Source organism: Pan troglodytes, chromosome 21 (assembly GCF_028858775.2).
Source record: "Pan troglodytes isolate AG18354 chromosome 21, NHGRI_mPanTro3-v2.0_pri, whole genome shotgun sequence".
NCBI classification, from domain to species: Eukaryota; Metazoa; Chordata; class Mammalia; order Primates; family Hominidae; genus Pan; species Pan troglodytes.
Window position 1 is genome coordinate 64635867 of NC_072419.2, and position 23958 is coordinate 64659824.

At 40.9% G+C, this 23958-nt stretch overlaps 1 protein-coding gene across 2 annotated transcripts in view; it reads left to right on the forward strand.

The window, feature by feature from the left end:
• The window catches only part of RAB22A (RAB22A, member RAS oncogene family), a 52346-nt gene extending 35031 nt beyond the window's left edge, over nt 1–17315 (forward strand). Inside the window, exons 3-7 of one of the 2 annotated variants that reach the window (XM_016938174.4) lie at nt 376–457; nt 9933–10004; nt 10092–10198; nt 10812–10921; nt 16254–17315. In XM_016938174.4, coding sequence (XP_016793663.1) covers nt 376–457; nt 9933–10004; nt 10092–10198; nt 10812–10921; nt 16254–16351 — 469 coding nt within the window. In that variant the 3' untranslated portion in view covers nt 16352–17315. The remainder of the gene's footprint in view (nt 1–375; nt 458–9932; nt 10005–10091; nt 10199–10811; nt 10922–16253) is intronic. The other variant, XM_016938175.3, reaches the window with a different exon arrangement.
• Nucleotides 17316–23958: the final 6643 nt, after the last annotated feature.

The following is a 23958-nucleotide window of genomic DNA, read 5'->3' on the forward strand; positions in this document are numbered from 1 at the left end:
AACTAGTGTATACATTCCTGGACATCGTTTTTTATGAATATTTTCCCATGATAACATCTCTTTAAATAACAGGTTTTGTGTTTTACAAGGGAGGCTAATGTCTGTATTGCCAAACTATCTCTTGATTGTTTTGATAAGGAGCTTAGAACCCTTCCTTCTTGGTGTCGGGCAGATGTGCCTAATGCTTTATTTTGACGGAGGATATGCACTCAGCATCTGAGCATCCCATAAATACTCCAGAGAGGAACACAATTAGGATACTACAGCGTGGTGCTGGGAGACTGAGCGTTGGTTGAGTCTAAGTGATGTTTCCGACTGGGGCTGGAAACGTGCTTTACATAATTGTATTCTGATCATTTAGGTCTCTCTTTATAGGGCATCTTTTATGACCAAGACTGTCCAGTACCAAAATGAGCTACATAAATTCCTAATCTGGGATACAGCTGGACAAGAACGAGTAAGTCACTCTTTAATTTACTCTGTTTTTCTGAGGCCCAAATGAAAGTTCCAACTAAACTGTCAGTACCCCTGTCGTCTCACGTTACTCACTTCTCTTCTGTGCGCCGGAGACACATTTATTTCCATTTGCGTAGGCCAGCCTTTGCCTTTGCCTTTTCAATTAGAGCCACAGAGTCCACCAATGGAGAAAGTGGTAATGGGCACTGAGGGCATTTTTATACCTTGCAGTGTCTTAAAGTAAATGCTGACCAACAGGCCTGATAAAATCCCACTCAGAGCACTGTGTATAATTTGGGGCTCTCTCCTCTAGTAAAGATATATAAAGCAATTAGTGGTAGAAAGGGTGAGTTAAGCACAACTCATTTATCGCTGCCTTTTAAAAGCTAAAGAGGGAACTTTACAGCATATGAAGTGTGAGATATAAGTGAAAAGGATAAGCTAACACAGTGCCTTGCAATAGATACTTAATAAATACCTGATGACAAAATTGGCCACAATGGTTATCTACTTAAGGAAGAGCCTGAACCAGAAGCGGGGCCTGAACATGGCAGCATGGGGTCTAATGGAATTTGGGGAAGCCCACCCAAATCAGAAAGGGCCGGGAAGGCAGGGATGGGGACAGACACATCTGCCTCCTCCCCTTTCCTCTGGGTACTGAGACACATCTGCCTCCTCCCCTTTGCTCTGGGTACTAAGACACATCTGCTGCCTCCCCTTTCCTCTGGGTACTAAGTCCAATTTCCCTTCCAAGGTGTCTCTGGCAGCCACCCCATCATTCAGCTGCCGTTTAATTTTGTTTTCAAACAGTACGATCCAAACAGCACATCTGATAGATGCACGGTGCTATCTTAAGCTCTTAAAAGTGTACCAGAAGTAATCAGGAAAAATAGTCTGTCATCACAGTCTTATCTAAGACACCATAGATAGTGTGTGTAGTATGAAATCTGACAAGAATCATCACAGACAAATGGAGGAAAACAAAACAAGCCATTACTGTTGTCCTAGACATAGACTCCATGCATTTGTACAGGTTTAATGTCTTAAGTTTGCTCTGTTTGGTTTCTTCTGTTTTTAACACTGGATGTTGTGCCTCTGTCCCATTACTCATCTAAGATATTCTGCTTACCGTCTTCCACTCCCCATTCCTTCTCCTTTGCTCATGTTGTACATCTAGAATGGAGCATTTAGGACAGCTGGACCTTTGCTAACCATCCCTCTTCTGTCCTTCAGAAGTGTGTCGCTTACCATAATCCTGAATATATCTGTAGACACAGCCCTGGGTTCTGTCCTGTTAGCCACGAATCCGTGTGGCCCTTCCTATTAGTAATATATGTACCCTCCACTAAATCCCAAGTTTCAGTTACCCCTCACATATATTTGATGATACAGCAAAGCCCTCATCATAAAGAATCATGCTGTAATATAGATTCCATTATGCTTTGAATCAGAGCCTGTCCTGGTATATGCAGTGGCGTATAACATCTCTTTTTTTCTGGAACACAAAAAAAAATAACACAAAGGTGTTTGCCTCTCTCCCTTTCTGCCACCATGGTAGCAGAAGTCTGTGAAGTTTTGTACTTAGCTGGTTTTCCTGCCTCTTGCTTGTCCACTTCTCATTGGTTCTGCAACAGGAGTAGTTGCTCTGAGATGCAAACCTGCCTTCAGCCTGCCTGATGCACCATCACACAGCCCAGAGCTGCACAGGAGATGCTCATGGGGCCAAGCCACAGGCCAGGCGTGCTGACCAGGATGCCCTGCATGGAGAAGACAGGAGAGGAGCACCACCTGATGAGCACGCACTCCAGCCAGTTGTTGCTGGGCGTGAGCACATGTCCAGGGTTGCCAAAGCGCAGTGCTGAGGAAAGCCACACACCTGACAGCTACCCACAAATTGTTTGAAATGCTGGGAGGATCACACAAGACACGTCTTGTAAGCCTGTCTGGGTCAGGGACTGCCCGTTTATCCTGGGCAGTGTGCATTGAAGGTCCAGAATGTGCCATCCACAGCCAGGCTCTATTTTCACCTCCTCCCACCAGTCTGTCCTCTAGTACAAACTGCGTGCTGTTCTCCAGCATGCCATAGTTTCACGCCCTCATGCCCTTCCACAACTCTATTCAGCCTTCAGAACCAACCTCCGATGTCACCTAAAGGGGGCTTTCCTGCCATCCCTGCTCTCGGACAAGTAACCACATCGCCACACTGCTGTGTTGCTCTAGACCCATATCTGGAGGCCTCCCTGGGTTCCTCCCTCGGCCTCAGTGCTGGACACCTTCTCCACCCAGGTGTCCTGACAGCTTCATTCTCTACATGTATTGCAAATAGGTTCACTTCTCCATCTCCGCTCCCAACATCCTGCTCTCAGCCACCTTTGGCCATTCACTGAGTACTCCTTTAGCCTTTTCTTGGGTCCCCTGCTTTCCCTCTGTCCATGACATGTCCTCATAGGACCCAGAGGAATCTTCTGGAAACAAAAATCAGCCTGTGTTATTGGCCTGCTTAATATCCTTCAGTGACTTCCCGCTGCTCCTCTCATAACAGCCACACTCTGAACAGAGACCTCCCAAGCCCCACATGACTTGCCCAGGCCTCCCCCGGGGCTCCTCTCTTCTCAGGGCCTCCAGCACTCCTTGGCCTCATGCCTCTGGATACACTGTTCCTTCTCACCAAAACTCTCTGTTCCCTCCACTGGAGCCCAGCTGGCTCCTTTCCCGTCTTTTAGTGTCAGGTTAAATGTGATGCACTCAGAGTTTTCTCTAAACCCCCTGCATCTAAGCAGGGCCCCAACTTTGTTCTTCATTACTGCCCTTACTCATTTTCCTCAGAACATACATTAAAAATTGTCCTTAGATACCTGTCTACCTACCTTCATTGACAGAATCTCCCATCAGACTGTAACTCCAAGAGCTGGGACCACAGTGTCTTGTTCACTGCTGTACTCCCAGGGCCTAGCATGGTGCCTGACCTAGAGCTGATGTTCAGATATTGGTTGGTTGGATGAATCAGCAAATAAACTCTTTGGAGTATTCCTTTGTATCCTGAAGTCTTTGATTGCTCTCATCCATGGGATTGTCACCTGTTTCCTTACCTGTCTGCCTTTCATTAGACTGTAAGCTCCTTGAGGGCAAGGACTGCCTTCATATCTCTGCTCTCAGCCCCTTGGCACATGGTATTGATGCCCATAGGTTTATGTCTACTGATTGCCAGCCCTACTTAGGCACAGATAAGGACAGCTCCTCTACCTACTTTTACCATGTGAGTAGTGCATGACTCAAATTATAAATTTCTGGTGTTGTATGTTTATTACTCTTTGTAGTTATGAGATTTATTATGGAACCAAAATTGTCGTGAAATGAAAACCCTTTTGATGAATTGACCATTCAGACATCCTCCCCAACCTCCGCATTTGACATCTTGTACTGCACATAGTTTGACAGATGGATTGTCTTTCTGATGGTCCAGCTACGTTTGATTGCAAAGTGATTTCATTAAGTCAATGAAAGTGATTTTGGAGAATTTCTCAAATGTCCTGTGAAGCCCTTGACAGTAGGGATCTTGTTAACTTAAATGAAGAGGAAAAATACTGCTCAGGATGATGATATAAGTGCTTCAGAAGATAATGGTTTGTGTATCAAAGGGTTAAGAGGGGCCTAGGGAAAATTGATGAAGCCCTCAAATATTTTTGTAAAAATTTGTCATTTTTATGATAAGACTATGAAAGTCAAACATGAAATGAAGGATATCGTATTGTGCTAGCATGTAGTTTTATCAGAAAATTCATAGCCAAGTTATCAATCAAGTTCGACTCAGTGTTCATCCAGAAAATTCGCTCCTGGCTGCAATAATAAACCTAAGGTTTTTCAAATACCAGATAAAATTAAACTTGATTTTACAATTTTAAGTTTATCTTCTCAAGATAGATTCTTTGTGAGACCATTTTGTCCCTATTATTTGCTATCTTGAATGAATGCATTTAAAATCACCCTTTTTCCACCAATTATCTCCTTCAGTAACAAAGACTCCTGCAGTAGCATTGAGACAGACACAACACATACATTAAAAAACCTCATAAATACACCATACCTGTAGTAAGAACATGTCAAATACTTGCCATCTGTGTGTGATTGTATAAAAGAAAGCTTCTTGGCCAGGCATAGTGGCTCACGCCTGTAATCCCAGCACTTTGGGAGGCCAAGGCAGGCGGATCACCTGAGGTCAGGAGTTCTAGATCAGCCTGGCCAACATGGTGAAACCCCATCTCTACTAAAAATACAAAAATTAGCCAGGCATGGTGGCGCACACCTGTGGTCCCAGCTACTCGGAAGGCTGAGGCAGGAGAATCACTTGATCCCGGGAGGTGGAGGTTGCAGTGAGCCGAGATCGCACCACTGCACTCCAGCCTGGGCCATGGAGTGAGACTCCATCTCAAAAAAAAAAAGCTTCCTAACCAGAGTCTAATAGACATTGCATCCAGTCTTTAAAAATTTACATTCCTGCATCTTAATATGGTTTCTCCCAATGACTGTTTTTACAGAGATCAGAACACTAGGAAGCCTCAGACTTATTTATTGTCACAGTAGTCATGTAAGGAATTGTTCTCCTGTTTAAAATCAAGAACAAGTGTAGTGGCTTAGTATCATCGAGAATTGGGGCAGACAGTCCCAGAAACCAGAGTCTGCAGTGCATCATCCACACTGGCCAGTGCACAGTTACCATCCACATGAAGAGACAAGAAGACCTGACTCCATGAGTAGAAGCAAACCCGAAAGTGATCCCATTATTAGAATTTGCAGACAGAATTTACACATATATTTTTGGGCCACATCCAACCTGCCACCAGTTTTTGTAAATAAAGCTTTCATGGAACATAGCCATGCTCGTTTGTTTATTATCTATGGCAGGGACGTCCAGTCTTTTGGCTTCCCTGGGCCACATTGGAAGAAGAATTGTCTCAGGCCGCATATAAAATACACCAACGATAGCTGATGAGCTTTAAAAAAAAATCGCAAAAACAGCTCAATGTTTTAAGAAAGTTTATGGATTTGTGTTGGGCCACATTCAAAGCTGTCCTGGGCCACATAACAGGCCGCAGGTTAGACAAGCTTGGTCTGTGGCTACCTTCACTCTACAATAGTAGAGTTGAGTAGTTGCAGCAGAGATTATGTGACCCATAAAGCCAAAATATTCACTACCTGGTCTTTACCAGAAAAAGTTTGCCGTCACCTGATCTAGAGCCAGGTTTGGAGCAGAGATGTGCTGACATCTTTTGAGTCTCTTACATGCCTCCACCTTCTTTCTTTGCATCAAAAGGACATGAAAGTTTCCATGTCAGTAATAGCAGAGTGGCTTGCCCTCCCACAGCTAAAAATTATATATAAACTCCGGACAAAGCTTTAAAAAAACAACTGTTTGAAGGCACTGCAGAGCAACCAAATGCAGTCAGGGACTGCAAAGGGAAGCTTTCTTGTGTAAGATCCACATTTTTACAGCTTTTCCCCAGTGGGTATTTCCCAGTTCGAGTGGCACAGGGTAGCTAGTACTTAAGCAGAAAGCTTGTGTTGAGTGCAGAGTTTAGGACTGCTAGAACAGCCAGAAAAAGAGGAGGCAAATCGCAGAAAAGGGATTCAACAAGGAGGGACCCCCTAAAATCTGTTTATAAATTCCCTGAAGTTTTTTTGACCCCCAAATTGTGAATTCACAAGAGAGACGTTATAAAATGCAACAGAAACCAGTAGCTGGCAAGGGTGACAAGACAGCAGAGATTTCAGCTGCTCCTCATTACAGCAGGGCTAGACTTCAAAGTTTGAATCCAATCCTGCTGTGTTACAGGGGATCACTAAACACCTTGAGCATTCCGATGAAACTTCAGAAGGGCCATGCCTTGGGAGTAGAAACCGTGTCCTAGGACTAAGGGCAAATCCAAAAACCCAAGTAGACCAACCAATCTCAGGATGAGTCACCAGTAACTTAATACTCTTCAGAGAAGAAAAAAACCAAGCGTCTACAGTGCATCATCCACACTGTCCAGTGGACAGTCAGCGCTACTACACATATGAAGAAACAGGAAGGTGTGACCCAGTGAGTAGAAGCAAACCCTAAAGTGACCCTTTTCTTGGAATTTGCAGACACAGAATTTAAAGCACATATTTTACATATGTTCAGAGATTTAAAGAAAAGTAGGCCAGGCACAGTGGCTCATGCCTGTAATCCCAGCACTTTGGAAGGCTGAGACAGGCATATTGCTTGGGTCGAGGAGTTCCAAACCAGCATGGACAACATGGCAAAAGCCCATCTCTTAAGGGAAAAAAAAAAAAAAAAAAGGAGTGTTAATGACTTAACTGCAAATGGGGAATCTCACATAGAATGGAAACTAATAAAGAATCACATGACAATGCTAAAACTGAAAGCTGCAATATCTAAGATGAAAAACTCACTGGAGGGTGATAGAACAAATTAATCAGAAGAATAGAAAAACAGTAGAAAAATATGGACAGAGTCTCAGTATCATAGGGACAAATTCAAACAGTCTAACATATGTGTAATTGGAGAGCCAGGAGGAGCAAAGAGAGAGATGGAAACAGAAAAAAAGATTTCAAGAAATAATGGCTGAAAATTTCCCGAATTTAGTGAAACATAACTCACAAATCCAAGAAGTTCAACAAATCTGTAAGTTCAAAGAACACCATATCTAGGTAAGTCGTAGTCAAACTGCTGAAAACCAAAGGTAAAGAGAAAATCTTGAATGCACCCAGAAGTAAAAGACACGTAAACAGGAGAACAACAATATGAATGATGGCTAACTTTACACATAAACACCGGAGACCAGAAGCCAGAGGAACAGGATCTTTAAAGTGTGGAAAGCAAAAACCTATCAGTTTGCCAAAATTAGTTTTCAAATATAAAGTCAAAGTAAGAACATTTTTAGAAAAACAAAAACAGAAATCAACAGCAGCTGTCCCAGAAGGTTTTTCACACTAAAGGAAAATGACAGACACCACATGGTAATTCAGATCCATAGGAAGAAATAATAGCCACTAGAAATGGCAAATAGAAACATATGTTTTTTCTTCTTCAATTATTCAAAAGTTAACTAATTCAAAAATTATAACACTGGATTGTATAGTTTATAGCATATATAGATTTAGATTATTTGACAGTGGTAGTACAAAGAATGGTAGGATAACAAGAAATAGACTTTTGCAAGTCTCTGATATTTTACATGAAGTGGTGCATTTTAAACTAAGTAGACTGTAGAAAAACGTGCAGTAGTCCAGACACAGTGGCTCACACCTGTAATCCCAGCACTTTGAAAGGCCACGACAGGTAGATTTGAGGCCAGGAGTTCAAGATCAGCCTGTCCAACGTGGCAAAACCCCATATCTACTAAAAATACAAAAGTTAGCCGGGCATGGTGGCACTTACTGTAATCCCAGCTACTTGGGAGACTGAGGCACAAGAATTGCTTGAACCCGTCAGGCAGAGGTTGCAGTGAGCCAAGATCACACCACTGCACTCCAGCCTGGGTGACAGAGCGAGACTCTGTCTCAAAAAAAAAAAAAGAAAAATGTGCAGTATATATTATAGTTACAAAAGCAACAACTTAAAAAATAATACAAGCAAGTACAGTTCAAAAGTCAGTAGAGAAGTTAATATACTAAAATTGAACACTAAGAAAAATTCAAGCAATGCAAAAGAGGAAAAGAACGGAGGAGCAGGAATTTTAAAAGAAATGGAACAGATACAGGCCGGGCGTGGTGGCTCACGCCTGTAATCCCAGCACTTTGGGAGGCCGAGGCAGGTGGATCACCTGAAGTCGGGATTTCAAGACCAGACTGACCAACATGGAGAAACCCCATCTCTACTAAAAATACAAAATTAGCCGGGCGTGGTAGCGCATGCCTGTAATCCCAACTGCTAGGGAGGCTGAGGCAGGAGAATGGCTTGAACCCGGGAGGTGGAGGCTGTGGTGAGCCGAGATCACGCCATTGCACTCCAGCCTAGACAACAAGAGCAAAACTCCGTCTCAATGGTAGACCTAAATCCAAATATATTAGTAAATACATTAAATATAAAGGAGCTGAACTGCTGAACCTTCCACTTAAAAGGCAAAGGTTGTCAAAAATCAGGACCCAACTGTGTGCTGGTTATAAGAGGACTACTATAAATATAAAAACAAATAAAGAATGCAAAAGGATGTAGTATTCAAATAATAAACAAAAGAGAGCCATGTGGTTATATAATATCAGTAAAACAGACATGAAAACCAGGTGGAAGAAGGACATTGTGAGAAGAATATTGAGGAACTTTGTGTTGATAGAACTGTTTGACATCTTAGTGGATGATATTCACACAGATATATACATTTGTCAGTTTATCAAATTAAAATTTAATTTGATAAATTTTAAATTTATCGTAAAACTCAAATTAATACGAAATTTTAAAAGCCAAAAGGTTAAACTCATTGGATAAGCAGTTCCAGAATCCATAGTTCTGTATGTGGTTTATGTATGTGCACCAAATGCTCCCCTGTGATAATCCCTGCCTGTGTTCAGGGGTAAACCACCATTAACAACAGGATGTAAATACAGTGTCATCAGATCATAAGTAGGGGTCAGGCTTCAGAGTCAGGGTGTAAGACGAAAATTAAGTATAGGCAAAATTCTTGTCATTAAACATTGACATCATATCCAGTGGGTGAGATGCTCACATAGGACGTGTGCCCAAGAACTGAGATTGACTGGGCAAAGAGCTTCACAGTCTCCATCTCACACTCATTGAGAGAAATAGCTCACTGAATCACCGTTGCTGTTCAAATGGTTATTCCTCTCCCTTCTCTTTCCTCCCTGTTGTGTGTCACCGGTTGTGGAGGCCAGGGTGATGAGTGGGAAGAAGCTGTGTATTCAGGGTTAAATTGATGTAAATGAAATGAGATCTGTACCCAGCATTTGAGAATTGCCACATGCAAGGAGATATCAAAAAAGCAAGTTGCAAACTCATCCAAGTAGTGAATGTAAATGTGTACTCATTTCTGAAGGACAATCAGTGTTCAGATTACAGGGTTTTCTTTATGACACCCAAATGCAGCTACTTCTCTGGAGAACTATTTATAGCATTATTTTTATCTCCGTGATAGTTAGGGAAGCCAAAGTTTAAAGGACTATTGAACAAACGAATTTGGGAATTATAACATTGAGTTCAATTAAAAAGCCTTTTTAGCTGAAACAATTGTTTATAGTGCCATATTTAATTCCTATAAAACTGTATTCTGAACTATCTTCTGAGAGACATTTCAGTGTTACATTAAAAGTTTTTGCCTTTGGTAATTACTGGTTCATTTGCTTTAAAGCAGCATGTCATTTTCTTTGGCTTAAGAGAAAGATTACTTTTTGTGCAGGGATAATGGGCTTATAAGTCTAGTATAAAACATATTTAACCAGTTTTCCCAATTTTGCTTATTTTTCCCCCTCCTCTGCAGTTTCGTGCCTTAGCACCAATGTACTATCGAGGGTCGGCTGCAGCTATAATCGTTTATGATATCACAAAAGAAGTAAGACTATATAGTTTTCTTTAGATTGTTTTGAAAACTCTTTTGGTTGCTTAGATCTCCAGTTGCTCTCCTTTTTTTCTGTTACAGGAGACATTTTCAACATTAAAGAATTGGGTGAAAGAGCTTCGACAGCATGGCCCACCTAATATTGTAGTTGCCATTGCAGGAAATAAATGTGATCTTATCGATGTAAGGTAAGTTATTAGAACGAGAGATTACAATACCTATTATGTGTTCCTTTTCTTAATAAGCAGTATCCAGTTTAAGAATCTTGCTTTTATTTTATCTCTGACATTGAAAAATTCCTTTTGGTTGTGTGGTTGGAGTCCTAAAGTTTTAAACTAAAATTAAGATTTCAGGCATTTAGAGCTAATTATATTATGTATACAGACAGGTGTGCAATTTACGGAAATACTGGTTGCATTGCATCCAACATTATCTGAGATCAGAGCAGCCCCCAGGCTCCCGTGACTTAGAATACTTGAATGCAGAAAGCACATTTATTGGCAGTTTCCCTGGGCCACTTCCATCATTCCCAAAGCAAGGGCTTTTTGAAAATTTTGGCTGGGGAAGAAAACCCTGCCATCCCTAATCATTCCATTAGCTACATTACTAGTGGTACCGAGTTTTGTTTCGCTTTGTGTACCCATGGATGTGGTGTAATCGAGAAGACCATGTCTCAGGGCCCATCCAACAGCCATTTAGTCCGTCCTTTGTCATCATAAATCTGGTTAACTACTGGGTAGGTGGGGGTACAACTAAGATCTTCATGGGTAGAATTTCTGATATGTAGTTGTTGCCTTCCAGAGAAGTCATGGAGAGAGATGCAAAGGACTACGCCGACTCTATTCATGCAATTTTTGTAGAGACCAGCGCAAAAAACGCGATAAACATAAATGAACTCTTTATAGAAATTAGTGAGTATCTCTGTGCCTTATCCATTTCCTCTGTAAAAGCAGCTTAACACAGAATGATCTTCCTGGTTAGAATTCCTATCTTACTTAGAGCAGTCTAGTCTCTGATACTGTGATCAGTGAAATGAGGTTGGAGAAGGTAAGAGTAATGGCCAGTTTTCATATCATGTTATAGTTGCTGAAGAGCTGCCACCCTTCTGGAAAGAATGTTGCTACTGAATAAATAATGCACAGGGTACTGAGGTCATGAAAGCTGTCCCATTTCTTTCTCTATTTAAATATGTTTCTGTTAGTCGTCCAAGGTCATTGAAAATGAACAAAATGAATAAAGGGAAATGAAATGCAGGTATACTTGCACGGTAAGAAAACCCTCAAAAATAATACTAGGCAAGTGAAAGGTAAGACCTGTTTTCCCTTCTCTTTCCCTTCCCTTTCCAGAAGTGTTAATATGATGATACTCGATGGGAGAGGGGCTGCTGCATGCCTTTGGGATCCTCTGCAGATTGTATCTATGTTTATTCATTTCATTCAAATTCATCAAAACATTTATTGGGAGCTGTTCCAGGCTCAGGGGAAATAGCCGTGAAGAAGATAGACGCAGCCCCTGCTCTCCTGGAGCACACATTCTACAGAGGGAAACAGACAGTGAACACCAAATAAATAGGATCATTTCAGATCATAATAACTGATACAAAGAAAATAATTTAGGATGAAATGAAGGAATGTCTGCAAGCAATTGGGGAAGGTCTCCCTAAGGAGGTGCTATCAGAGCTGAGGTCCAAGGAAGCAGGCCCTGTAGAGGTGTGGGGAGTCACATAAACATGTCAGACTTCCAGGTAGAGAAAAGCAGAAAGCCATCAGAGCAGGGTGGATGTAGCGTTAAGATCCACCATGTGGTTGAGAGCCAAGGGGACTGAAGCAGGGAGGGTCCTTTGCCATTGTGTCGAGGAGGGGCATGAACTCCAGAGCCCACCAAGGCCAGGCAAGGATGACCCATGAGCAGAGCAGGCCCAGGTGAAGCCTTGGGAACCCCAGCTCAGGCCAGGCCCAGCTCCATCAGCTGGGGCCACACTGGAATGTGGTTACTGAGGTTGTTTTCACATTTTTTTTTTACATGTCCCATTGTTTAGATTTGCCAATCATTTAAGTATTTTCAGAGTACTTTGCAGGCCTAAGGAGCCCATCTGCTGCCAGATATGGCCAGTGAACTACTGATTGCACCCTCTAGGCCAGCCCATTCATTTCAGTGTTAAAACGTCATGATGTGCCTGGGCATGGTGGTTGTCACCTATAATCCCAGCTACTCCAGAGGCTGAGGCAGGAGGATCACTTGAGGTCAGGAGTTTAAGACCACCCTAGGCAACATAGTATAACCCTATGTCTAAAAAAATATAAAAATAAAAATACTAGGGCATTGTGGCATGCACCTGTAGTCCCAGCCACTCGGGAAGCTGAGGTGGGAGGATGGCTTGAGCCCAGGAATTTGAGGCTGCAGTAAGCCGTTGATTGCACCACTACACTTCAGCTTAGGTGACAGAGCAAAACCCTGTCTCTTAAAAAAACAAAAATCATGTTTATTGTTGTCCTGAATGTAAATAGCAGGTACCCAGATGGATTTTTGAAAGGCAACATAAAGCCAGTTGGGAATTTTTCACAGCTCAAGCTAAAATATCTAAGTGTGTGGTGTCATGAGTATGTTAAAATTACTGCTATCTTTTTGTGTTCTTTACTTTAGTGGTATTAAAAACGGGAAAGTAGGCCAGACATGGTGGCTCACACCTATAATCCCAGCACTTTGGGAAGCCAACATGGGTGGATCACCTGAGGTCAGGAGTTCGAGACCAGCCTGGCCAACATGGTGAAACCCCCATCTCTACTAAAAATACAAAATTAGCTGGGCGTGGTGGTGCATGCCTGTAATCCCAGCTACTTGTGAGGCTGCGGCAGGAGACTCGCTTGAACCCGGGAGGTGGAGATTGCAGTGAGCCGAGATCACGCCATTGCACTCCAGCCTGGGCAACAAGAGCAAGACTCCATCTCAAAAAAAAAAAAAGGAAGATAGTAAACTATACCAACAATGAAAAGTCTTATATAAAAACTAGTATGTACATATTCAATTTAACTGTGAAAAACAAAACCTATATGTTCACAAAGATTAGAAAAATTGAGAGAGGTACATAGACTTTCTTGTTCACTGGCTTAGTAAAACTGCGTGAGCACAGTGCCTGGCACACTGACTTTGTATTGAAGTATAATAGACATACAGAAGTGTGCACGTATCAGAAGTATAAGGCTCAGTGAATTTTCACAAACTGAATATACTCCGGTGCTTGGCACTCTGGTTGGGACATGGCCGTTCCTACACCCAAGGGTAACCATCCTGATACTAATTCTTCAGATGGGTTTATCTGGTTTTGTTTTACATGTATTTTGTACTTTATATTTTTAAAAACACTCTGTTTCCTCTTGTGTGTCTGGCTTCTTTCATTCTGCATTCCATTTTTACACCATCCATGTCATTGCATCTAGCTGTGAATGATCCACTCTCATGGCTGGTTTGTGCGTGTCAGTGTCAGAGTCTGAGTTGTGCGGGTAAGGGGGCAGTGAAGAATACCCATAATGTAATTATCCATTCTGCTGTTGATAGACATTTGGGTAGCTGTTTCCAATTTAGAGTTATTACAGACAGTACTGCTCTAAACATTCTGATCGTATTCTTTGGTGAACATCTGTACACATTTTTGTTAGGTATATTTATACCCACAGGAAAAATTGCTTGTCATTGAGTATGCATGCATTCAGTACAGCTTTACCGCCAACCAGTTTTCAAAGTGGTAGTTGTACTAGTTGACAACCATACCGGTAGTGTATGAGAAGTCCGATCACCTTCTGTCTCTGGTGGGTAGTCAGTGATCTCCATTTTCATGACAGTTAATGAAGTCGAGCACATTTCCGAATATATGTTTACATTTGTCATATCTACATATCCTCCTTTGTGAAGGGCCTGTTAAGTCTTTTGCCTGTTTTCCTATTGGGTTACCTGCCTTCTTCTTAATGTTTTATAGTTCTTTATTTTGGAGATGAGTCACTTATTGACTATGTATATTGGAAGTATCTTCTACTGTATGGCTTGCCTTTGATTTTTTTAGTCAACTCCTTCGATGGATTGAAGTTTTTAATCTTCATATAATCTGACTGATCCTTGTTTTCCTTTATGTTTAGCTGCTTTAGGTTTTTGGTTGCTGTTTTAGAAATCATTACCTGTTCCCAGCTCATGAAAATATTCTCCTCTTATTTCTTTTAAAAATATTATTTGTTCAACAATTTTTTGATGTCATATTTCACAGATGTCTCTTAGATACCAGCTATATTTCAATATCCATTTATTGAGAATAATGACAAGAAGCTTGGGTAAAGCTTTTAAACAGATTTGTAGTATATTCACAGCAGTGTCTAGTCATTTGAAAAGTAGTTACAAGACATTGGGAGATACTTTCTCAATGTGGAAACCATGCTGTGTACTCCCCACACAGATCTGCAGACAACTCAAAGTGGTGGAGGCTCAAGGCTTGAGAGAACCTGAGAGTCAGCGGAGAGGCCATCTTAGCCTTGTTAATGTCAAAAGGTGTACATGTCCATTTATTCCATGTTTACAAAATACTTCTGTGTCAGGTATTGTGCTGATAAGATACTGGAAACATAAAGATGGACAAATAGGATCTCTTCCCTAGAAGAGCTTAGGGTCTAATGTGAGGGAGATAGTCATGTAAACAGATATGAGATATGTGTAGTAACCTGTTTCTGGTGTCCTGATTGATGGTAGTGTCTGGGATGTTACAGAGTAAGGAAGTGGGAGGGTGTCAGGAAAGCCTTTGTACAAGAAGCAACCCTTGAGTTATCAGCCAGGTAGGTAGATGGGTGATTTAAGGATTCTCTTGAAATTGTCATTATGCTTCACGGAGCAGTGAAGTGAAACCTGTTCATTCTCATGCATTGTTGGTAGGAGAATATAGTGGCACAGCCTCTTCAGAGAGTAATTTGGCAGCATCTGTCAAAATTTAAATTGCACATTCTTCCTGCATTTGTGCTAGATAGACACTGGAATACAATGTATGTGTCAGACAAATACCCAGGAGTAGAATACCGTGACCTAGCTCTTCCACTCCGGGCATTAATCCTACACACATACTCGTAAGTTCAGAAAGATGCTTCTTGCATCTTTGTTAATAACATCAAAATATTGGAAACAAACTAAATACCCATCAATAGAGAAATGGTTAAATGAATGGTGGTACATCTACAAATGCAGTATTTTAGAGCTGTTAAAAAGAAGGCAGCAGGCCAGGCACAGTGGCTCACATCAGTAATCCCAGCACTTTGGGAGGCTAAGGCAGGCAGATTGCTTGAGGTCAGGAGTTCAAGACCAGCCTGGCCAACATGGCGAAACCTGGTCTCTACTAAACATATAAAAATTAGCCGGGCATGGTGGTACATGCCTCTAATCCCAGCTACTCGGGAGGCTGAGGTGGGAGAATCGCTTGAACCTAGGAAGCTTAGGTTGCAGTGAGCCGAGATCATGCCACTACACTCCAGCCTAGGTGACAGAGCCGATAGCCTGTCTCAAAAAAAAAAAAAAAAGGTGACGGCTCTTTCTCCATGTACTATGATGCCACAATCCCCAGGATGTGTTGAGTGAAAGTATCAAGGTGGAGAATGGTGCATATGGTTTGCTTTATTTCTTGCCCCATTTGGCCTTGGAAAGGGGAGATGGGTAGGGATATAGGTGTGCCTGAGTGTTTGTGCATATATGTCTCTGGAAGGCTACACGAGAAATGGGCCACAGTGGTGGCCTTGTCATGAGACAGAGGGACAACCATGTTCTGACTGAACTTTTTAAAAACAAATCCTATGTATTACCTACTCAAAACAAAATGTTTTTGATGTGTGGCTTTTTTTAATTAAAAAACGTTTACTAAGTGCTGTGTGATATCCTTGTTTGGATCCTGGGGCAGAAGTAGGACATGTAGAAAAACTGATGCTATCTGAAAAAAGTCTGGAGTTAATAGTGATGTGGCAATGTTGAACTCTTCATTTTGACAAATGTCCCATGGTAATATGTCAGCACTGGGGGAAACTGGGTGGGAGGTACACAGGAGCTCTATCATCTTTGCAACTTTTCTATAAATCTAAAATTATTCGAGTATAAAAAGTTTATTAAACTTTTTTTTTTTTTTTTTTTTTTTACTTCAGTGAAACCTGTCAAATTGCATCTGCAAAATTGTTGTGTCTGAGAAAGTTAAAGCTCACTCCCTTCCCTTTTCTCATCTTGGTTTAGGTCGAAGAATTCCATCCACTGACGCCAACCCGCCATCTGGCGGTAAGGGCTTCAAACTCCGAAGACAGCCTTCAGAGCCAAAGCGGAGCTGCTGCTGACCGAACCTCAGCCTCTCAGACTTGATGATGAAGTAGGTGGTCCTGAAAGTTAACAGGAGGGCTGGGGTCCCTGCCACCAGTTTTCACCTAGCCAGTCTTGAGTCTTCTCCGTGCAAAAAGGATTCACAGAAATTGACCAGTTCTGTTCTCCAAAGACTGCAGCAATGATATTTCAGTCTGTGAACTTCTATTATGTAAAGAATCTCTAGTGTACAAAGGGACTACATCGTTGGCTTTTGACCTTGCTGAAAAGGAACATATAATTATATGGATGGTAGGATTAAGTTGTTGAGTAGTTTTGTAATCAAGATTTTATGTAACATTTGTAAAGGGAAAATTAGCACTTTTGTGGTTCTTAAGGGAAAAGAAAAAGACCTTGTGGAGATTATAATTTCCTTGGTTTCTGTTACCACTGTTAGAGGGAGTTGTATCATTTAACATATAGTAGGATAGTTTAAGTGTAGGGAGGACAATTATTGTCTGAAGCTAAAATGGGTTATTTATAGGACTGATGGAAATGATTTCATCTCTGCCATCTCTAAAGCACTTTTCATTGAACATGTTAGCCTAGGATACGTACAGTAAATTAACAATGATAGCAGCAGATGCCTAGCTCATCCTGGGTTTGCTTCTGACCTTGTCATGTGTGTGCCACCAAACACGTTATTGGCACCTTTTTAAATAAGCTCTCATGATCAAGATGGTGATGGTAGAGAAGCTGCCCGGAATAAACTGAATTTCATATGTTCTAAACTGACTAGCAATGGTTTAAAAAGGAAGAAGAGTGGAAGTGAAGAAGGTGGTGTAAATGCTGTCAATTTTTTTTTAACCCAAGTATTTTGGTGGGGAAAAGCAAGTATCTATTGCTTAGCATATGTAAAGTTGTAGTCTATATTTATGGGGCCATTGCTTAAAGATTATAAATTATGTAAATACATTAATAAAGTCTAAGTTTCATTTGACATTCCATTGAATCTCGCACCCAGTCTTGCGTATGCCTGCCCAGTTTTCAGCCTCTTAACGGGAGACTCAAGCACATTGGTATTGTATAAAGGTATAGAGCACTTAGCTTACAATCTTTAAAGGTTTCTCTGCCTTCCCTTCTACCCACCCGCCTCCCACCAGATCCCATCTGGAAATCATAATAAAGACATATGCCACTTTGACAAACCTGACTAGTCCTTACTAGCCTGAGGGTGTAAAAGATTAAGCTCCAACCTCAAGTCATTTACCTGGTCTTGGTAATAAGTTTCTTTTAGCTTGTACAGCATCCTCAGACCAACTGAGGAGCTTTCCTTGTTAACAATTTAGCTTATCTTTCTGTTTCCTTTATTTTTCCCCTGCCTCTGTTAGTGGTTAACACTCTTTTCCCTCAGGGAGCCTAATGAGGTTTTTAATATAATCTAAAAATAAAGCATTGAAGTGAAGTTGGTGAAAATTTGTTCCTGGTCTAATTTGGCACCCTTCCAACCTGAGTATTGTAGGGGAAGGAAATTTACAAGATTTAATAGGAAATGAAACAGCTTGAATTTCAAACTAAATTGTATTTTCAGAGCTATCCTGAAACTGAACAGCTGAAACTTTAAAAAATAATTGGTATTATTTTGTGCCCCCCACTTAATATGGATAGATTTTAATGGGAAAATTATAATTCAGATTAAATAAAAAACAATTCCCTTTTCCCTGTTGTATATTTTAAGCATTTGGAATTTTTTTTATCTTCTGAAATCATATAAAAAGAATGTCGTTAGTAAAAATTCTAACTTCGTTTTGTTTAAAAGACATGTGGATGCTCCATGCCCCTAGGATTTTGCTTCCTCCCCGGTGCTAAATTAGCAAGCTCCTAGAGAAGCCATGTGATTCCCAGAGCCAGGCGCTTTACACCTAAAGTAGTTTGACCTTCTTCTGTATACATCCAGATGGATCCCAGGCATCCGGGCACCGCCCTGGTATGTCCCTAGAATTCCCACTGCTGGGCCTCTATCTCCACGACAACAAAATAAAAACAGAGGTTGCTTGACTCATTACCAAAGAGGCAAAGCATGTGCGACCCTTTCTGTCTTATTTTACCAAAAGATGGTGCAAATCTATGACCTTCACATTTTTTCCACCAAACCCACCAGTAGCTGTTGGTGATTGCATGGTGTCTCGGTGCATGGGGAAAGGCAAGGTCTTCTGAGCTCATCTTAACTGGTGAGGCATCTGGATGTCTCTGATCTTACTGTGATGTTTTACTGTACCGAGCCCAATGTGGGTCCATCTCATCAGCCCTTTGCTGATTTCATGATTTCTCACCCTCCCTCCCATATGTAGGGTGTGATTCTGTTTTATTATAGCCACATGTTTTATTAACAGAATGAGTGATATGAAGCTTGTACTTATGCATTTCTCGGGCCTCTTCCCTCATTTTCATCAGTCTGTCTAAGAACTTGACTCGGCACTGTTTCTCATGTAATATCCTTCTAATGCTTAGCAACAACAACAAAAAATTGCTCTCTCAGATCCATAATCCATACTCAGTGAAAGCAGGGAAAAAATATTTTCACTTATTTTATTTGCTTCTAAAATGCAAAGATGAATACTAAAGTCAGAAGCAGTGTTTCATTTTGAACACATTTTGGATTATTAAGCTGACTAAGCAATGATCTAATACACATTTCATATTTTCTTTATAATAATTTCTTATGGAGAAGAGGCTATATTTCAAAGGAATTGAGACATACTCCCATCTATAAACATGTTTTGGTTTTCTTACGATACAGGGCCATTTTTTTAAAACTCTCAGGACTGAACAGAAGAGAAAAAGTATTAATTAGCTGCTACTGTATGTTGATTCTTTTCGGAGAAATTGAAATAAGCTCTTTGCAGGCGTCCAATCCTAGAAACCAATGGTCTCCAGAACTCTCCTTTCACACAAGTGTTTTTCTGATTCTATGATAACTAATTAACAATCATCTGGTGATTAAAAGAACATAAAGTAAGACTATGATTAAGTGTCCATCACCTGCTTGTCAGCCGTGGTCAGGATAAGTTTTACACGAAGCAGGTGAAAGATTTAGTTCTTTTCAAAGTAACTTATTTTCTTGTGACCCGTTTATGATGTTGTTTGAAGCCCCTGTTTCCCATTGTGTACGCACTTTCTGGATGTCTGGAAGGATCGGGACTTTTGTGTGAGAGGCTTGAGCGCCTCCTCTATGTGGGCTGGTGTCCTTCTTGAAGTTGTCAATTCCTCTTATTCTTAAATATCTAAAGGGAAAGGAAACCACCTTTAATTTCAGAACTTCTCTTTACGTCTTGTATGTATTTCTTTTCTGTTCTCAAGGAGGAAAATTGGTCTAGGAGGCCTTCTAAATTAAACTCTGGGAAATATAGTAATGAAAATATCCTTTAGCTAACTTTCCTGTAACTGTCAAACCAAAATGTCAGTATTTTTAGGGCATTGTGTTAAAATAAGCAGTTTAGATTCCGACGACACTGCACTAATTGGCATGTCAGCCGCCAGCTCAGAAAGGCATTTGCTCATGGTTACAGGCATCTTTTAGATTCTAAGAGTGAGTTACAGAATTCTTTTTGGTACTTTCACTTATTCTTTCAGAATACATCAAGGATGTGATTTATGGGCCCTTAAGAGTATAAGATATAGGTGCACAGTATGTTACTTAAGTAACAGATGAGCCCCCCTAAACATCCACGTGTCTCTGCAGGAACCTGTGTAAGTATTGCGAAAACCCTTTTCTTCCAGGGAAAAATTATTGGAAATTCCTTAACTGAGCTATACTTGGTACTTGCTCTAGAACATTTGGGAAATGACAAACTCAGGCTGGCTCTCCTGTCTAACCTCACTGGGCTATAAATGTTCCTTCTAACTCTGTAATGAAAGTTCAATGACAAACTAGATAGTGAACCTGTGAAAGTCATTATTTACATTTGCTTTAAAGGGACAGTTTTACCGTTCGACTTCAAGAGTTTTTCTACCTCTTTAACAGTTCATATTTTTTAAAGGAAGAAATGGAATGTACCTTCAGGGGTCAAGCTGTTAACTGTATACCTGCCTCTAGTTAGCTTGGTTTATCAAAAGGATTTTTAAATGATTCAAGGTAATGTTTAGGATATTTGTTTTAACTCCTGCTGTGCTGTGATTTAAAAAAAAATAGTCTAAGAAACAAATTTATCCATGAGATAAACATCATATTTTATAGTTTTAGAAAAAAGGGTTGGGGGTGGAATTTAGCCTAGAACTTAAAGAAACAACCTCTGCGAATTTCTCTTGACAGCGGAGTTGCTTGTCTTGACTTCTAATAATAGAAATCCAGGCAGTTTGATTATCCGATTTGCAAGAAACTTTAATGGAATTCTGGGGCATTTGTCCTGTTTTATGTGCAAATGAAAGTCTAAAAAATATGAGAAAGATATTACATTTTTCAGGAGCCTCCATTTTTTCAGTCTAAGAGAATGATAAGTGAGAGGCCTATTGTGATGAAGTTGCATTGGACATAATGTGGGAAGTGAATAAATAGAACCAAGAATCTTCATCTATCTCTGTTGGTCTTTCAGGATTCTCTTAGCATATAGGAAAATGATTTACCTTCCAGATCTCGAAGGACTTCCAATAGCATAGATCAAGTTTAATTTGATGGTCTATACCATCAGAAATAACTAATATCTGTTTTCTTTCCTTTTAGAGTATAATCAGTTATGGATAGGCCAGAATATTTTTGGCTTCAAAACAAAAGGATTCATAAGCTTAAAAAAACAAAAATCCCAAACCTTCCATCTATCCCTTTTATTACGTCGAACATTTTAGATAGTAAGATTAAGATGTATCATTAGTATATGGTGAAATTAAAACCGTGGTGTCTAACAGATTTAACAAAAAATGTTTAATTTACTGCAAGTTCATTTTTAGATCTGTATGGTGCCCAGTACTGCACAAAATGCATCATAATTGAAACAACAAAATTATTTTCATGAGCAAGAATTCAAGTATCAAGGCCTATCAGCCAATTAAAAGCCGTTAAGATAGTAATGATTTTTTTTCTTTTTTTTTTTTTTTCTTTTTTTAGATGGAATCTCACTCTGTCGCCCAGGCTGGTATGCAGTGGCGCGATCTCAGCTCACTGCAACCTGTCTCCTGGGTTCAAGCAGTTCTCCTGCCTCAGCCTCCTGAGTAGCTGGGATGACAGGCGTGCACCACCATACCCAGCTAATTTTTGTATTTTTAGTAGAGATGGGGTTTCACCATGTTTGCCAGGCTGGTCTCGAACTCCTGACCTCAGGTGATCCGCTTGCCTCGGCTTCCCAACATTCTGGGATTACAGACGTGAGCCACCGCGCCCAACCAGTAACGATTTTTTTAAAGGGCCTTTCTTAATTGACAGTTTTAAGCTGTAGACATTAATATTCTAACAAACAAAACATGCCAGTTTTACTGATTCTGCTTTTTGCTTGATTCAGGAACTTTTCATTGTTTGGGGAAGCTTTTGAATGCAGTACTGTGGAGGAAATCATCAGTAAAATAGCATTCCACACATAGGGCCAAAACTGAAATTGTCAAGGAAACCCCTCAGCATCTAACGTCATCTTGTAGAAGAGCTGGGCATACCTCTTCCTCGAGGCCAATTCAGAGGCCACTGGCCACCCAAGTAGAGTGGGGCCCACTGGCATGAGTAGTCCCTGTGCCCGTGCCCATGGTGGTGCTTGACTTTGCTTTGGGGCTTAATCCTAGCATCATTTGGCCATTAATTTTTAATTAAGTTTATACTTGAATAACCAGTTTTACTCCTGAAAAATTTTGAAGCCAGCACTGACTTTGTTTATATTCACTTACCTTGTATATGAACTTATGACATTAGAGTTTGTGAAACTGTCTTAACGTGGCTCATACACGTGATGTCAGAGGGACTGGTCAGTTCTTTACAGGGTGAATTAATCGGCAGCTGGCTAGTCAGAGCAACTGATGGGTGGCTTTTTTTCTTTTTTTTTTTGAGACGGAGTCTCGCTCTGTCGCCCAGGCTGGAGTGTAAGGGCGCGATCTCGGCTCACTGCAACCTCCGCCTCCCAGGTTCAAGCAATTCTCCTGCCTCAGCCACCTGAATAGCTAGGATTACAGGCGCCCGCCACCACACCCGGCTAATATTTTTTGTATTTTTAGTAGAGACAGGGTTTCACCATGTTGGTCAGGCTGGTCTCGAACTCCTGACCTCACGATCCGCCCGCCTCGGCCTCCCAAAGTGCTGGGATTACAGGCGTGAGTGGTGGCCCTATTTTTAAACCATTCGTTATGCTGTGTAGACAGAGCTTTATTGCCCTGGAAAAGATTTTTTTTTTAACTCTCATGCAGTTCAGTCTTTCCATCATTTCACTTTGTGAGTCACTCACATAATTGTCAATCATTCCTCTGACCTTAAGAATTTACATCTTACCGTCTCTGTGATTGAAGCAGACTTCTCGCTTTATTTCCCTTAGGCTCATTTTTCTGTGGGCTCTCCCTTAGAGACACGTGGCCACAGACACCTCCTTCGCATGTAATATGCCTTCCCCTGCGGCCTTCCGTGGCCACAGCAGCAGGGACTGCTCACCCCCTCCAGCTGGGGCTTTTCTAACAAGCACAGTCAGAAATGCGCAGGCCTGGGGTGGGGGATGAACAGAAGTTGATTCGTGGGCACAGAAATACAGTTAGATAGAAGGAATAGTTCCAGCATTCGATATTACAGTAGGGAGACTGCATTTAACAATAATTGATTGTATATTTGAAAACAGCTAGAAGAATAAGAATATTCCCAAAACAAAGAAAAGATAAGCGAGGTGAAGGAAATCCCAGTTACCCTCATTCAGTCCATTACACAGTCGATACAGGTATCAAAATATCATAGGTACCTCAAAGACATGTACAACTCTTAATTTAACATTTTTGAAAGAAAAAAAAACCGGCCAGAGCATTAAAACAAATAAAATAAGAAACACAGAGGCCAGTGTTAGGTGAAGAACTCCGCTGCTTCAGAAAGAGAATAGCAGCGCTCGCTTACCGTGGGAACACGGCCAGTTAACAAAATGGGTTTTGGTTTTTTGTTTTGTTTTGTTTTACCATTGGTAACAAGATAGTTAACATAAGTGGTCAGAACTTCGCTGAATTTGTAATAAAGCATTTGTTAAGCGTGTAAAAGTCCAAATTAAAAGTCTTGAAGAAAAACAGCTATGGCAATGAGCCTAGACATTTTTCAAAAAAAAAAAGCTAAGCCGTCCTACCAGCAATCTCTCTTTCTCCTAAGAATGTCATGCCTTCTCAAGACCTGATGAAAGGAATAAGATATTTGTGCCTTTTTATAATAGCATCTATTACAAAAGTAAAATTCAGTTGCTTACAGTTTTGGCCGCTTTGTAGCACTATTATAAACAGCCCAAATGTATGGCCTTGGCCTTACTGCATGACACATGGCCTGGTTACCTGTCATGGAATGCTGCAGTGGTGGTTTGCCAAGCTTCTGTGGATGTTTGAAGACTTTATTTTAGCAGTCTTAACCTTGGGCTGGACCTAAGTGTATGTAAACCATATGATGTCTGTATTGTTTATAGATGCTGACAAAAGAAAACTAGACCTTTTGTTTTTT